At 38.8% G+C, this 18,389-nt stretch overlaps 1 protein-coding gene across 1 annotated transcript in view; it reads right to left on the bottom strand.

Annotated features, from left to right (window-relative positions):
• HSD17B4 (hydroxysteroid 17-beta dehydrogenase 4) overlaps positions 1-18,389 on the bottom strand; it is a 75,256-nt gene that overhangs the window by 47,986 nt on the left and 8,881 nt on the right. The window contains exons 4-10 of the mRNA XM_080679901.1: positions 17,911-17,970; positions 16,324-16,345; positions 16,172-16,218; positions 14,329-14,413; positions 12,936-13,123; positions 6,330-6,421; positions 1,129-1,153 (exon numbers count right to left, since the gene is read on the bottom strand). Coding sequence (XP_080536027.1) covers positions 1,129-1,153; positions 6,330-6,421; positions 12,936-13,123; positions 14,329-14,413; positions 16,172-16,218; positions 16,324-16,345; positions 17,911-17,970 — 519 coding nt within the window. The remainder of the gene's footprint in view (positions 1-1,128; positions 1,154-6,329; positions 6,422-12,935; positions 13,124-14,328; positions 14,414-16,171; positions 16,219-16,323; positions 16,346-17,910; positions 17,971-18,389) is intronic.

Raw genomic sequence — 18,389 nt, forward strand, 5'->3', positions numbered from 1 at the left:
AGTGATAACAGATCAAAAAGTCCAGACAGCCAAATACTATATCAAAATAATTCTCCCTTTTCCTCCCTTTGTTCTTCCTCCTTTTCCACAGGAAGTCAACTAGCATCCACAGATTCACAAAAATCGTTACTACTGCTTAAGTTCCATGAGAATTAACACTGTTTTCTTTTCAAAAGACAGGGATAAATAACCACTAGTAACTTATTTAAACATAATGGTCAGATTCAGATGATTATTAAACTGAAGATCTATGTTGGGGAATGACAGAAATGACTGCTTCCAGAGCTTTCCTATTAATAAAGTCTCAGATACAGCTCTTATTTTAACAATCAATCTTCATTTTTAAAATTGATGTCATAAGATACTTGAGTAATATAATTTACTTTAATAACTAGAGAGATGAAAATATTGATAATCTACAATGCTCTCCAGTAATGGTAACCTTTTAAATAATTCAATTAATTTTTATACCACTAGCCAACTGAAAACACAAATTGGGATACAGGAATTTTTACAATTTTTAAAAATTGCCTTAGAAAAGCAATAATCCATGCTGGAGCTCACAAGGTTTAAGAGAGGGTTGAAGCCAAATGAATTTACTAATGGGCTGAAGGGAAATAATTTCCACAGATCAGCTGCAATTTCTGTCCCACAAAACTGTCCATGTGACTCTGTCTCTTGATATCTCATGCTCCAAGGAAAAAAAGAACTAAATGAGAGAACTGGAGAACTTGCCTGCTGTGGCTCTTCCCATCTTTTAAAAACCAGCTCCCCCTCCCTCCCACTCTCCTGCTGAAACAGTAAGAACAAGCACTTGGCATGTGAGAGATGTGGGAGGACATCAATATAGAGACTGTGTTGTCTGAAGGAAAAGCCAGTTCTGAATAAGAAGAGGCAAATCCTCAATAAGGACTGCCAACAGGAAGAAAATAAAACAGATTCTTGAAAATCCTACAAGTTTGCAGGACAACTTCCAGGTTTTAGAATACCTGGTGGTATATCTATGTTTTAGGTTGAGTGTGTGTGCACTAGATCCAACAGTTAGGCATTTGACAAGATCTTTATCCAGCTCTAATTAGATATGCAGGTTTAAAGATATGGAAATAATGTATAGCAAAAGAGACTTACATTTTCCAATCCATCCTGCTCCAACCTACCAAGAAGAGGGAAAAAAGTTATACCATCTAATGTGAAATCAATAATAAAATTTTTAAAATGTAAAAAACAGGCAACTATCTTACTAAGAATATTACAATACTAGATGACAAAGGATAAAAACAATACAGCTCTACAAATATCCACTGGCCCTCGTGACTGCACTGTTCATGTTATTGAAGTAGAAATATAAAGCAGCACAATGCAGTAGAAATCATGTAGTAGAAAAAAGACTCTGATGTCAGAAACCAAGGTTTAATACCAGTTCTTCTTACTGACTAGTTATGTGACCCTGGTCAAATTATTTGACTTCCCTAAAGCCAAGTTTCCACTTAGGTAAAATAAGGATAATAATACGCTCTTCGTGAGGTTATCATGAAGGTTAAAAAATCCTATCTAATAAAAGAGTAATATGCAAATTAACCATCACTCCGCTACACCCACAAGCCATGCCCACAAGCCAATGAGGAGTGAGTATGCAAATTAACCCAACAAAGATGGCTGCGGCCACGGAGCGAGCAGGAGGCTTGGGTTTCCCAGGCAATGGAGGAAGCCAAGCTTTCCACACACTCTGGCGGGCCCAGGTCTCCACTCAAGGCTACAAAGTTTCAATTATAGAAGATAAATAAATCCCAGATACCAGGGCCTCCGCTTGGGTTGCCGAGGGACGTGGCCAGCCTGCAAACCACCATAGGCCCTTCGCCCAGGCCGCCCCACACCCCAAGGGAACCCCCACCCTGATCCGGGACACCCTTCAGGGCTAACCAGCTGGCCCCCACTCATGCACCAGGCCTCTATCCTATTTAATAATCCTATCTAATAAAAGAGTAATATGCAAATTGACCATCACTCCAATGCACAAGATGGCTGCCCCCATGTGGATGCAAGATGGCTGTCACAAGATGGCAGCAAGGGAGAGTAGTTGGGAGAAACCAGGCCTGCAAGGGAGGGCAGTTGTGGGCGATCAGGCCAGCAGGGGAGGGCAGTTGGGAGGGACCAGGCCTGCAGGGGAGGACAGTTAGGGGTGACCAGGCTGGCAGAGGAGGGAAGTTGGGGGCGACCGGGCCTGTAGGGAAGGGCAGTTGGGGGAGACCCAGGCCTGCAGGGCAGAGCAGTTGTGGGGGACCAGGCCTGCAGGGGAGGGCAGTTAGGGGTGACCAGGCCTGCAGGGGAGGGTAGTTAGGGGCAAACAGGCTGGCAGGGGAGCAGTTAGGCATCAATCAGGCTGACAGGGGAGTGGTTAAGGGGTGATCAGGAAGGCAGGCAGGTGAGCAGTTGGGAGCCAGCAGTCTTGGATTGTGAGAGGGATGTCCGACTTCCCGTTTAGGCCCAATCCTATGGGGATCGGGGCTAAACGGGCAGTCGGACTCTTTCAGGGGTCCCAGATTGGAGAGAGTGCAGGCTGGGCTGAGAGACACACACCCCCATGCATGAATTTTGTGCACCGGGCCTCTAGTATATATTATAAAATTGGGTAACATCACAGACTTGAAATACATGTCCCTCTAGAAAAACCTAGTGGATAAAAATATTAAAAGCAAAGAAAAATAAAACCGGGATCTGAGTTAATGAACTAAGTGCAGTCATTTTAATAAAACATCTTTATGTAAAGGTCAAGCAAATGACCAAATATATTAACTGCCACACATAACATAAATTTTTTTCTAGAGAACATTCAAAGATATTGTCAAAAAAAATGTTGGACGTAAAGAAAACCTGTTTGCCATGTCTTCAAATATCATTCAGTGTGCCAGAACTCATCACCAGAATTCCACACACGAATGGAAAGAAGAAAACTTACCAGGAGACAGTACACATTTCAGTGGCTATAGGCTCAAAGGTATGACTTTTTTTCCCCATCTTTTTCAAAGGTCTGACTTTTTAATTACCCTTTGCCTTTATATTAACACTAGAGGCCCGATGCATGAAGATTCATGCAAGAATGGGCCTTCCTTCCCCTGGCTGCCGGCACCACCTTCACTCCAGCCCAGAGCCACCTTTCCGCCTTCCCACGCTGCCCAGAGGCCCAGAGCAGCTGCATATGCAAATTAACCCGCAATCTTTGTTGGGTTAATTTGCAGACTCACTCCTGATTGGCAGGTGGGCGTCGCGAAGGTACAGTCAATTTGCATGTTACTCTTTTATTAGTGTAGATGATCATGCTTTTTATAATAGACCAATCAGTCCTGATGCTGTCAAAGTAGATAAATCAGCAGTAGTTTTGACAATACTCAAAAGAGATACCATCTTTTATCATATTTTGGGAGTGAAGCAACAAAGTACAAGCTCCTCTCAGGTGCTAGAAACAATAGCTTCAACTGAGCCAAAGGAATTGTACCTGCCCAGTTATCTATTAGGACTTTGCAAAAAAGTGGCAATTTACTTTCAAGGTGTAAGCAGGATATCATACACACATACCTTACTTTATTTTTTTTTACCCTCCCTCCCCCATACCTTACTTTATCAATCATACATACCAAATGAAAACACTTCCTCACTAAAAATGTGCACAGTATCATAAAAGAAAACAACACATAAAATTTCATCTACCCAGGATCCTAACTGTGTATATTTATGTGTGTAAAATGCATATCTAAAAAAGACTACTAGTATAAAATGCAGATTTAATAAAAGACTGAAAGAGAATACATAAGAAAATTAATAGTAGTCATCTCTAAATAGTAGTAATGAGTAATGTGGGTGATTATTTTCTTCTAGATACTTTCCTGTATATTTGAAGTTGTCTACAAAAAAGCACATATTATTTTTGTTCCCAGAAATTAAATAATTGTAAAAGGTAAAAAGATTTTTTTAATTCCCTAATAAGATAAACAACAACAACAAAACAGGCAGATAAAATTTTGAGCTTGATATTATTAAATTTTCCTCCTCTGTAAATTTAGCGTGGTAAAGTTCTTTCCCCCTCTAATTGTCCACAATTCACAACCAATGATTGAAATTAAGAAAATAGAGGCACATATCTCCATTTAAACATGTATAGACTGCTTTTATTTACTTATCAGCTTTTTATTCAAATGAATCAGGCTAAAATATTATTCACTTCAAACTGAGTCAGGGTATTTTGCTACTAAGAAATATTTTTGAATATCATTGTATTCCTCATACAACAGGTTCATTATTACTAGAGAAGGAGGGGGGTCATAAAATATATCAATAGTTCATGCTAGAAAGGTAAAAAGAGATCAAACTCAAATGAGAAAAAAAATGCAAAAAGTGGCATAAAGAGATCTAAATGGACTTTGACTATGGGTTTCAATGGATGGTGGAATTATATGTGTGTGTTTTTTAATTTTACAATAAACATTTAAAGCTTTGCAACAAGGAAACAGGTAAGAGTTTATTTTTAAAGTTAAGATAAATAGTAAGTTGTGTTTACTGATCTATCACACCCAGACTAAATTCCTGCTATACTGATATATTTAAACTAGAGGCCTGATGCACGAAATTCATGCATGGGGGTGTGTGTCCCTCAGCCCAGCCTGCACCCTCTCCAATCTGGGACCCCTTGAGGGATGTCCGACTGCCCATTTAGCCCCGATCCCGATAGGATCGGCCCTAAATGGGCAGTCGGACATCCCTCTCACAATCCAGGACTGCTGGCCCCCAACTGCTCACCTGCCTGCCTTCCTGATTGGCCCTAACTGCTTCTGCCTGCCAGCCTGATCACCCCCTAACCACTCCCCTGCCAGCCTGATTGATGCCTAACTGCTCTCCTGCCAGCCTGTTTGCCCCTAACTGCCCTCCCCTGCAGGCCTGGTCACTCCTAACTGCCCTCCCCTGCAGGCCTGGTCAACCCTAACTGCCCTCCCCTGCAGGCCTGGGTCCCCCGTAACTGCCCTCCCCTGCAGGCTTGATTGCCCCCAACTGCCCTCCCTTGTAGGCCTGGTCCCTCCCAACTGCCCTCCCCTGCTGGCCTGATTGCCCACAACTGCCCTCCCTTGCAGGCCTGGTCTCTCCCAAATGCCCTCCCTTGCTGGCCATCTTGAGGTGGCCATCTTGTGTCCACATGGGGGCAGGATCTTTGACCACATGGGGGCAGCCATCTTGTGCATTGGAGTGATGGTCAATTTGCATATTACTCTTTTATTAGATAGGATTATTAGATAGGATAGAGGCCTGGTGCACGGGTGGGGGCCAGCTGGTTAGCCCTGAAGGGTGTCCCAGATCAGGGTGGGGGTTTTCTTGGGGTGTGGGGAGGCCTGGGCAAGGGGCCTGTGGTGGTTTGCAGGCTGGTCACACCCCCCGACGACCCAAGTGGAGGCCCTGGTATCTGGAGTTTATTTATCTTCTATAATTGAAACTTTGTAGCCTTGAGCAGAGGCCAAGGCAGGCCAGGGCTGCAGCTTCCTCCATCGCCGGGGGAAACTCAAGTCTCCTGCTCTCTCCAGCTCCGTGGCTGCCGCCATTTTTGTTGGGATTTATCTATCTTCTATAATTGAAACTTTGTAGCCTTGAGTGGAGGCCTGGGCTGTCCAGGGTGTACGGAAAGCTTGGCTTCCTCCATCGCCTGGGAAACCCAAGCCTCCTGCTCGCTCCGTGGCCGCAGCCATCTTTGTTGGGTTAATTTGCATACTCACTCCTGATTGGCTGGTGGGCATGGCTTGTTGTAGGCATAGTGGAGTGATGGCTAATTTGCATATTACTCTTTTATTAGATAGGATTGAGGGGTGACTGTTATGTACTATGTACTAGGTTCTATACTAAGAGTTTAAAAGTATGACTTATGGTTGCCACAAAAAAACTAAACTTCAGGGAGGTAAATTTGTACAAAATTCCAACAAGGTAGCAACTGCCAACATAAGAACTAAAAATGTGACCTGGCTGACTCTAAGCCCTAAGCTCATTCTTCCACTTTACCACTGAACTTCTCAAACTCAATGAGACTTTCTATATTTGACTATACACCCCAAGCCAGCCCATTTTCATTTGGTAAGAATATCAGAAATGAAGAACAAAGTAAAAAGAGAATTTATGAAGTTGCAGTTACTTTCTCAAAAAGTTCTTTAATTATAAAATAACCATAATATTTTTTAAAAATCAACTGATGCCGAGTTTTAAAAATGTGAGCAACTGGATAATACTAATTTTTAAATCATTTTTTATATCTAATTATACAATATTGCTTTGAAAGAAAGCAGGAAGGTACAGAATACCTCAAACAAGCCACCATTTTCCTCACAACTCTCATGGCACAGCCAAAGGACCAGGGGTGCCACATAATCTGGCTTCAGTGCTTCCACAGTATCTGAAATAAATACCCCCCAAAAAAGTTTATAAACAAGAATATGTACACATTTAAGCAATCATTTCACTTTCTGAAAATTTCTTACTTTTAAAATGATAGGCAATTCAGAGACATTTCAAATAATGAGAACAAATTTAGATGTACATAATTAGACTAACACTCAAGGCTTTTCAAAGAACTTTTTCCATCCCAATAGAGATATTCTTAAAGTTCTCTCAAGCTTTGAATATTAAATACATCAGACATACCTTTTCCAAGATGGATAACACACTATTCAGGAAAAGTCAGTCAGAGCTGCCTAGGCAAACACTGGTGAGCAGAGCTATGTATGACATAAGGAACTTAGCTACCATTCGTTCCCAAAACTATTTTGCTCTCCCAGCCATTTAACCAGAAGCTAGAAAACTTAAAAAAAAAAAAAAAAAAGCCTGCCTTGACAATTGTAATGTCAGTGAGATAATGATGTGAGATGAACCTTGCAACCGTGTAAGATAATGATGTGAAATGAACCTTGCAACTGCATAAGATGATGATGTGAAATGAACCTTGCAACCATTACTGATGAGTAACAAAGTGTAAGAAATATTTTCCCATTGCATCCTTTCTGTGAGCAACGTAACCAAGCAGAAAGGTACCACACAAGGAGTACGAAGACCTGGATTTTACTGCCGCCTATTGCATCAAGTTGTTCCAAGGCTCAAATGAGATACAATTTGTTAATATACTTTATAGTCTTTAAAGAATAAGCAACACAAACTGATGAACAAAAACAGATCCAGAGATAGAGAAACATCAATCAGACCGTCAAACCTCAGAGGGAAGGTAGCGGAGGGTGGGGGTTAGGGGGAGAGATCAACCAAAGGACTTGTATGCATGCATATAGGCCTACCAGGGGTCCTCAAACTACGGCCCGCGGGCCACATGCGGCCCGCCGAGGACATTTATCCGGCCCGCCGGGTGCCACTGCCTGTCCTGCTTAGCAGCCAACTCGTCCCGGGCCCACAGTGCGCATAGGAATTTGTTCATAGTTGTTTTTTTTTTAACTATAGTCCGGCCCTCCAACGGTCTGAGGGAGAGTGAACTGGCCCCCTGTTTAAAAAGTCTGAGGACCCCTGGCTAACCAATGGACACAGACAACAGGGGAGTGAGGGCATGAGTTAGGGGGGATGGGAGGGGCTAGTGGGGGGATGAGGACATGTATGTAATAACTTAATCAATAAAGAAATTTTAAAAAAAGAATAACTGCATATTTTAATTGTGAAATTATGAAATATAATTTTATATTAATATGATAAAGTAACAAAGATGACATTTACAGTCCCTATAAATTAAAGAGCAGCTCCAGAAACTTTTCATTTCATAGCCTCTAAAAGTTCTCAAGTACACAAAAAATCCAATGGTCCACTCTCTGTTATAAGCACGAGGAAAAAAACAAAGGGAGAATCCAACTATCTTAAATGACATGACAAAACAAATTCTTAACCTATACAGATGTTTGAGTTGACTAACTATAGTACTGAATGCAACAATTAATACATCAATGAAATCCAACTCACCATCTATTATCTTAGGTGATAAAAAAGGAGAAAAGAACATGTCACCTAGGAAGAATACTTCTGACTTGCATTTTATTTCACATATTGTCACTAATAATGTAAGTAAATATTCTTGCTTTCCAGTACTCAAAATACATTCCAAACTCCAACATTAGCTAGCATCTTAAGCCCAATTTTATGAACAAAAAACAGGATGAAGGAGGTAAGTGAAATTCCTAAGAATATCACAATAAAATACAATTTTATACTCACTGGATTGACACATACAAACAATGCCAAGTTTTGGGAAGGACCAGGCATAGAAAAGGGTTAACTCAGCAGGCCAGGGTTGCTTAAACTTTGCACAATCCTAAGAAAGGTCTGTCTTCAGGACTGGAGCTTGGCCAGCTCCTGAGGGGTGAGCTCTGAGCCTTTGGAATATGGGGCCTAGTAGGAGTGTTTCTGTATGCCTGAGTCCCTGGGGCATGCTGAACCAGTTTGGTCAGATGGTTTATGCCAGTGGTCGGCAAACTCATTAGTCAACAGAGCCAAATATCAACAGTACAACGATTGAAATTTCTTTTGAGAGCAAAATTTTTTAAACTTAAACTTCTTCTAATGCCGCTTCTTCAAAATAGACTCGCCCAGGCCATGGTATTTTGTGGAAGAGCCACACTCAAGGGGCCAAAGAGCCGCATGTGGCTCGCGAGTCGCAGTTTGTCAGCCACGGGTTTATGCTAAGGATGTGACTTACGGAGAAGTCTTTTTGCTCTGAGGAGATGGAGTCTGAGTGGCTGAGGTAAATCACACAGGAGCTGCTTGCTTACATGACTGACTTCCAATAAAAAACCTAGACACCAAGGCTCAGGACAACTTCCCTGGCTGGCAACATTTTACAGCATCCATCCTGGTTTCTCATAAATTTCACCCTGTATGCCTTTCCCCCTAGTTGATCTTAACTTGTATATTTCACTATAAAAAACCATAACCATGAGCACAACAGCTTTGCTGAGTTCAGTGAATTCTTCTAGAGAATTATGGAGCCTGGGGTGATCCTGGAAAACCCCAACCCAACCATAGGTCAGTGAGAACTCTGTAACCACTGATGAATGTTACATTGGCTTAACCCGTTTGAAAATTACTTAGCATTATGTAAAGTTTAGCATTATATTCCATAATTCAGCCATTTTATTTCTAAGTACACAACCTAGAAATATCCTTGCTGTGTAACTCTGGATACATGAACAAGAATGGAAACTGGAAACAAACCCAGATGTCTACTAATAAGAATTAGATAAGTTCACATAATGGACTATTACAGAACTATTATAAAAATGAGTGAACTACAGCTATAAATAATATCAATTAATCTTAGAAATAAAACATTGTGCAAAAAACCAGAGCAACCGCCCCAAAATACAGTATATTACAATTTTATAAATATCAAAACAAGCAAATCAAATGAAGAGTTTTAGCCACGTACTTATTATTTTTTAAATTTAATTCATATTTAAATGGTTTAGTATTTTTTAAGGAAAAATGGTACAGAAATGAAAGCCAATCATTTTCTTTCAGTGATTACATCTTGGGGAAGCAAGAGGGTTGGGATGAAAGAATAACAAAGATAGATTTAAGTTATTGGTAATGCCCCGATTTGGAGGTTGCATGACAGCTAGTCTTCAGAATGGCCCCAGTGATTGCCCATCTCCTCTTATTCACCCCTTTTTGTAGTCCCTTCCCACAATGTACCAGGATTGCTCTCTGTGACCACTAGAATAGAACACTTCAGAAATGAAAAGATACTGCAACTTCCGTCTGCTGCCTGTTTCTCTTTTTCAAATTATTAGCTCTGGGGGAAGTCAGCTGCTCTACCAAGAGTAGTCCTATGGATAAAACCACATTATGAGGAACTGAGGTCTCCACACACAGCTAGAAGGGAATGGAGGCCTCCTGCTAACTGTCATGTGCATGTATGAGCTTGGAAGTGGATCCTCTGACCCAGACAAGATTTCAAATGACCAGAGTCCCAGAAAATATCTTCATTAAATCTCATTACAGAAAACATCTTCATTAAGCCCCAAAACTTCCCAGCCAAGCCACTGAAAACTCCTGATCCCAGAAACTGTGTGAGATAATAAATGTTTGTTGTTTTAGTCCACTAAAGTTTGGAATAATTTATCACAGAACAGTAAATAACTAATATAACTTGGGAAGTTGGTTCATGGCTATTCATTCTAGGATTATATTTTATTTCACGTAGGAAACATGCAAGTTACATACATTACTTTCCATTTATCAAATATATTTTAAATAGAAAAAAGAAACTGCAAATGTCTCCACATATTACTCATAACATCCTGTTTTTTAACAAATAATTCTTATAATAGCCTGTAAGTGGATATTTCAGAGGAAGGGAAGAAATATCTGTGCAAAATTAATTTTCAGCTTTTTCTAAGCTATTAAAAAAGGTAATAAAAACCAAAATAGGGTTGCAAGATAATGACATAGAAAGATCCTAAACTCACTTCCTCCCACTAACACACCGAATATACCCTACATACAGAGAAATTTCTCCTGAAGAGAAACTTGGGACTGACTTAGCAGCTTCTGCACAACAAATGACATAGGGACCAGACAGAGAAGGGTGGGCGATATGGAGATACGGTATGAGGGGACCCATCCCCAACACAGTGGCATGCATTAGGAATATTACTGAGGGGCCTGCATGCAGACCACCTGCCCTGGGGCACAGTGAGAAAACAGGAGTCTAAAGGGCACCTAGCCTATATGTGAGGAAATCCATTTACAAACCCTAGAGTGCCTGCCACATGGGTAGAGAACTGCTGGAACTCTCTCCAGGATCAGAGGTAGCAAAGAGCATCATTTTTATGTTACCCCCTCCACCTTAATAGCAGGGGTTGGAGCACAGTGCAGGTGCTCTAGCTGGCCTGCCACGGCCATTCCATTTCCCTGAGTCTCTGGCTCCACCAGCACCAACCATCCCCCAAAGGTGGCTCCAGTGAAGAGTGTCCTGGGACCCCCCCAACCTGCATGCAGTCCAACTGCTCTGCCAGGGTAGAATTGGTGAGTCATACCCTAGGTCACCCCCAGCCCATGCCTCCTCCATATCTAGCTGTCCCACCAGATAGCACCAGAAGTACACACCCCAGCTCCAGCCATTCTGCTAAGACAACCAAAACACAGTGCCCCCCAGGACCTCCAGGCCCACACCAACTGCAGCTCCAGAAATCTCACCAAGGCAGCCCCAGCACCACAGTGCCCTAGGACACCCCAACCCACACCTGCTCCAGTTCCAGCCATTCCACCAAAATGGCCTTGACAGAGCGTGTCCTGGGACTCCCCAGAACTATGCCCGTTCCAGTTCTAGCCAGCCTGCCAAAACCACCTGGCACACACAATCAATACACTCCTATGCAAGACTGCTCCTTCAAGACTGGAAGAAGTAGCTGTGTTGCCTAATTCATAGAAACAAATACAGAAAGTGAAACAAAATGGGGAGATATAGAAATACACTCTAAACAAAAGAACAAAATAAAACTGAAACACTAATTAAACAAACACAAGTAATTTACCTGATAAAAAGTTCAAAGTAATAGTCATAAAGATACTCACTGTACTCAGGAGAAGAATGAAAGAACACAGGGAGAACTTCAACAAAGGAAAAAAAAAAAAAACACACAAGAAAAAAGCATTCAGAGCTGAAGAATGTAACTGAAATAAAAAATAAACTAGAGGGAATTAACAGCAGATTGGTTGATACAAAGAACAGATCAGCAATCTGAAAGACATTAACAGTGGAAATCATTCCATCAGGGCAGCAAAAAGAAGAAAAAAAATTAATAAAGATAGTTTAAGGGACCTCTAGAACAACATCAAGCATACTAACACTCACATTATAGGGATTCCAGAAGTGGGCAAGAGAAAAAAAGGGGTAGAAAACTCATTTGAAGAAAGAGTTGTTGAAAACTTCCCTAATCTGGAGAAGAAAACAGACATCCAGGTTCAGGAAGCACAGAGAGTCCTAAACAACATGAACCTAAAGAAATCTATTCCAAGACATTTATAATAAAGATGGTAAAAGTTAAAAGAGAGAGAGAGAGAGAGAGAGAGGAGAGAATTTTAGAGGTAGCAAGAGAAAACTGACTTGTCACATTCAGGGGAAACCCCATAAGACTATCAGATGACTTTTCAGTAGAAACTCTGCAGGCCAGAAGGGATATATTTAAAATGATGACAAGGAAAAACTTACATGCCAGAATATGCTACGGGGCAAGGTTATCAATCAGAATTGGAGGAGAGTTTCCCAGAGAAGCTAAAACTACAGAAGTTCATCACCACTAAACCAATAAGGAAGCACTGTCCTTAAACGACATATCAGATGGCCTTAATAGATATTACAGAACTTTTATCCAAATACTTCAGAATACAGTCTTTTCAAATGCAAATGGAACATTTTCCAGGATACATCACATTTGGCCACAAAACAAGTCTTAATAAATTAAAGAATACTGAAATCATATCAAGTGCCTTTTCTGACAACAGCATGAAACTTGAACTCAATTACAAGAAAAAACTAGAAAAAATACAAACACATGGAGACTAAACAACATGCTACTAAACAACCAATGGTTCAATAGTCTATTAATTATTTTTTAAAATTATTATTATAAAACAGTAAGAATGCTATTACCGCATTCTATAAAAAATGTATTTATGTATATGTACCTATGCAGAGAAAAAAGAATGAAAGTGTATCTCAGTGTGGTAGAATTATGGCTCATTTTTTAATCTTTCCCTTGTGCTTTTCTAAAATTTTTATAATGAACACACATTATACATAATGCTATTTTAAACTGTGGGAAAATAATTTTTTAACTATTCAGAAAATTAAATACTTTTGCAAAGCTCACTTCACACAGATTTGTGGGTAACAATACTGAAAAATCGAAGCTACTTACCTTCAGGCATGATAGCCTTGGTCATCCGTGATCCAGCAACAGGAGCAATAGTATTACAATGAATGTTGTTTTTCTGGCCTTCAATTGCAAGAGTATTTGCAAGGCCCAGAAGACCCAGCTTTGCAGCACTATAATTTGCCTGGCCAAAGTTGCCATATATTCCTGAAGCCGATGAAGTCATAATTATCCTAAAAGGAAAATCAGTCCCCCAATATCATCTTTGCTATGATTTGATAATGCTGCAACTGTATGTCTTTTGTTCTTTTCAGTACTATTACATCTGTCAAAAACAACTCTGTATATTGCCATTATATTCTTACAGTCATGATTCATATATCTAAAATAATATTAATAATAAAATTAATCTCAGCCCTAACCAGGTAGCTCAGTTGGTTAGAGCACCATCCTAATATGCTAAGGTTGCCCCAGTCAGGGCACATATAACAACCAATGAATGCATAAATAAGTCAACAGCAAAACAATGTTTCTCTCTCTCTCTCTCTTCCTCTCTCCTCTCTCTCTCTCTCTCTCTCTCTCTCTCTCTCTCTCTCTCTCTCTCTCTCTTCTTCCTTCCTTCCCTCTCACTCTCTAAAATCAATAAATAAAAATTAAAAATAAATGATAATAATAATAAACAAGTAATCTCTCAAACTTCAACTATAAGATTTAACTGTATTAAAAAGGATCCCTGTTTAGAACCAAATAAATTCAAGTATAAGAATGTTCATTCATTATCTTTTGAAAACAACAATAAATATTTATAAATATAAAATAAACTGGCAATACATACGTTAAAATTTTAGTAAGAAATATTAGATAAAGCAGTTCTAATTCTTCAGTCCTCACCACTTTGACCCTCTCCCTTTCTGGATAACATTAAATGCCTCATATTAAAACAATGCCATCTCATCATCTCACCCAATCTGACATATTTACTAGCTCTACCATGTTTTGAGTACTCATAGAGATGCAACTATGAGCGTTCTATACAGTTCCTAAACAGTTTATAAAGACTATCTCATGTCTCACAAGTACCAACTAACAGGAACAGCTACTCATCTCTCCTGAATTAGTCACTGGATACACAAAATGACATTTTGGTTAGGGAATAAAGTACAGCTAAGTCCTCCATGTTTACACAGCTAAAATATCAGCACAGGAGAAAAATCATTAATAATGAAAAGTAGGGGGTGAAAAAATACATAAAGCTGTCCAGCTCAGCTAATCTATAACTAGATGACCAATTTAATGAGAGGGTATGTGCCAAAATTACACCTAAAAAGCCCACACATATATGATGATGTTTTCCTCAATATCAAAGCAATTATCATTCCCTATACACAAGAACCCACACACATTTCTAATCGCCCTGGAAAGCCATATGCAACTCTACCTTCCAAATTTCTGTTTCTTCATGTGATCCCATGCTGCCCGGGTCACTAGGAATGAGCCCCGCAAATGAACTTTTTGGATTATATCTAAAACAATAAATTATTTTTATTATATATTTTGTCAAAAATTCCAATAGACATGTCTCAGAATCAACATAAGCAATTATTTACTTATAAACAGATGTTCATTAAAAACCTAGCTTTCAAAATCAACTGAGTAAATATTTTTGCCTTTGTTCCAATTAGAAAAAAACAATCATACCTGTTTTGCCTGTCATTTATGATAAAATTATTGAAACCCTGTACATATATAAACACAATAACATCTTTTTTTTTTTTCCCAGGGGTAAGCGAGGACACAGTCCTCCACTACCACAAATTATGCAGTCGAATTTCCTACATTTGGGGAAATCGCAGGGGTCAGCAAATCCAGAGTACAATGGATAAGCCTCCCCCTGGGAAAAACACCTTTGTGATCACGGTATTTCCCATGACAGGTAAGTATGGTACAATGCCTCTTTAATTTATGCCTACTTTACATTAAAAAAATCACTAATTTTACATATATAGTTGGTACTCGACACAAACATTAGTTAAAGCATAATCACAAACCACACAGTTCATCATCAAGAAATGTTTACTAAATGCTCAGTATATCCCTATTTTTCTCAGGGTTTATAAATGAGTTAGAAAGAATTGGGAGTTTGGGGGGTAGAAAATGAGAGAAGGGGAAGGGTGGAGGAAGTGAGAAAGAATGCTAATCTAATGAATAGACAAATGATTCAGATAGACAAAAACCTGTAGATTTAATTTTTAACTCAATTTAGATTTAATTTGATATTTTAATTATTAAGTTTTTAACCATTCTTATTTATTTTTGTTTCAATCTGGGGTCTCATCAAATGTTTTCATGTATATGTTAGAAGAATAATGTAAGAGTGAAAAAAGAAACTTAAAGGGGGTAGGGAGGTTCTAGTTAGGAGTGGTGAGCTGAGGATGAAACCAGAGGAGGAAACATCCCAGTCCAACTAGAGCTGAAAAGAAAGTGCCAACATAAACCCCCTTTGCCAACAGATCTTATCTTAGCTTCTTTTTTAGTCCAATTGCTACAAGGGACGAGGAAACCAAAAGCCCTTTTTAAGTCTAAGTCACAAAGATATTTTGCTTCTTCCAACAGAACTTGTGGCCATATTCCTCAGGAGCACACACTATAAACAATAAGAGAATTCACCTCGGTTATCATGCCTGCCACTGTCTCAGCCACCATTGCTTTAGTTCTGATAGCCAATGAAAGCAAGGGCAAAGAAGAGCGAACAGAAAAAACATTTTTTCATAACTGTGATCTGTTCATTATCTAAACTCAATCTTTCCAATGTGGCATTCCTAATGGAAAATTTTCCTACTTATTAGAAGCTTCAAAATTACATCTAGGTTTTCCCACCATTACTAAGATTTCCATCATTTTTAGTGCCCCAGGCTCCCTTCCATATTCTGCTCTTGCTCTTGAAATAAGAATCACACAGCCAGAGAAGCATGCTGCAGGCTGTTAGAAAGAGTTAATACTGCTAGGAAATGCTGACAACCTCTCAAGGGACAAACAAATCGAAAGGCACAAAATCCTTTTGAATAACTTGACAACTGATTTAAATTTTTTTAAATTTCTCAAATGTTTAAAAAAATCAGTTATTTCCAAGTGTTCATCATTTTCAGCTATAAAGCTTATGCATTACTTACATTAGCAGAAGTAGATAAAAGCAAGTTTTTTCTTAAATATAGAAATTTATCAAATATTAAAAGATTAAATGGACAGGTATATTCCAGTGACATATATTAAAAACAACTTACCCCAGTCTTCATCACTTATTCTACTAAAGGAACGGTCCCTCAGAATTCTAAAAAATTTATATTATATTGGTTAGAGGGGGGAGGGAGTATATAGTTAAAAATAAAAAACCTTTGTATGTACATTACTAAAAATGAAAAAAAGAAATACTCACCCAGCATTGTTAACCACAATATCTGCAATATAAAAAGATACAGGTCACAATTATATAAGCAAGCATATTAATTGGTAAAGAGTGCTATCAGAACAAAATTTTATACCTAAAGCAAAAAAAAAAAAAAAAATCTATTCACAAAACCACAGCAAGTATCACATTATATCAGGGCTTTGCTCTCAAACTTACATATCTAAATTTTTCCACCTCTACATTCTGCTAAAATTCTATCATCTTATTTACAGTATATAATTTGCTATTGCACAACTCCTAGGTTCTTAGGATTCAGGGGTGACCACATGCCATTCCTCATTTAACCTCAAAATTAACTTTGTTAAAAGCTTAAAAGATTTTTTCCTTGCCACTCAAAAATCAAAAGCTCAGAAAGAAAACCAATACTTTAAACAATAAAGAATTTTTTTTAAAAAGAAACTGGTGTCTTAACACATAATTGTATTCCTCTTATGAAAAGAAATTATATATTTTAAGGTGAACCACCATCATGTAACTATTTTCACCTATGACTTCCCATCTTTGTGGTCTCAATCCCTCTGTCACTATCTGTGAATACATCTCTTATGAGCTCAACCAAACGTGATTAGAAAAACAAATATGCTTGACAGTAAAAACGAAGGAATACGTTCAAATTACAAAAAAAAAATGAATGTTTTCCAGACTGTAAACATATTGGGCTAGTTTGCAATAATGTTTCTCTCTAGAATTTTAAACTTTGAAAAGTTATGGTCTGTTCAGTTGTTGGATGTAGCGGTGCATACTCTCATATACAATAACTGGCCTAGGCTTTCAAACACGAAGCTTTGTTACAGTCCCAACCTGTCCATTTCTCTGATGGGTTTGAAAAAAGTATTCCTTGTCTTAAATTTAAAAAAAAAAAGTTGAATTACTTAACATGTATCATAGATTGAGAGCTAACTGAGGTGCCTGCATTTCTAGATAAATGAATCCAGTATAAAGACCATTGTAAGCAAATAAAAATATTCATGAAGCCATCACTGCAGCTACACCAGCAGTCATGAAAACTCTGTGCTTTTTGTAAAATATATTCTTATCTAGTATTGAAATGCAGCTTTTATGGGGTGCAGGATTGCTATGAGAAAGGCATGGCTACAGACACTAATGTGACTTGAGAAAAAGCGAACTCATTATATGACAACTTAAAAAAAGGATGATGAAGGACCTAAATAAAGGTCAAGAATTTAATGGCAAAGGGTGGTCTGAAAATTTTAGAAAGAGGTTTGGCTTAAAAACGTCAAGATAATATGGGAAGCAGCTTCTGCCGACCAACAGGCAGCAGACAAGTTTCCAGACTCAAGTAAGAAAATCGCTGAAAAGAAAGGATATCTGCCTGAACAGGTTTTTAATGCAAATGAAAGTGCTCTATTCTGGAAAAAGTAAATGCCACAAACGACATTTATTAGTAAGGAAAAGAGCACCACGATTTGAGGCAGGAAGGGATAGCTAACTCTACTATTTTGTTCAAATGCAGTCAGGCATCAGGACTGCCCTTAACCTATAAAACTGCTAAACCCACGCATTGTTAGTACCATAAAAGCAAAGAAACATCACCTATTCTTCCAAAAGTATCCAGTGCTGTCTTCACAATCTTCTCTCCTGCTTCCACTGAATCTGAGGAAAGGGAAATTAGTACAAAACTTCAATAGTATCCCTCAAAATGATTTCTAAATTCTTTTTTTATAATTTTTATTTATTTTAGAGAGGGAAAAGAAAGGGGGAGAGGGGAGAGGGAGGAGAAAGAAGGGAGAAAAGAAGGTGCATATTTAAATTGAAAAAGAATGTTCAACACTATATAACTACATATGGAAAATAAACCTGTTTTTGTAATACTAAACACAAGAAATAAAGCTTGGCAAAAATAGTAGTTTCATTGTTTTCTGCTAAGCAGCTGAGGTAAAGGGCTCATATTCCCAAGTTGTGTTGTCAAATGGTCAGCTGTCAACTCAGGGTCACCACTGCCTCTTTCTATATCTTCTGCAATCACAGGGGAGGACCCAGGAAATACTGTCCCTTCCCTAGGTCACATACAG

Source organism: Plecotus auritus (genome assembly GCF_963455305.1).
Source record: "Plecotus auritus genome assembly, chromosome: 7".
Lineage (NCBI taxonomy): Eukaryota > Metazoa > Chordata > Mammalia > Chiroptera > Vespertilionidae > Plecotus > Plecotus auritus.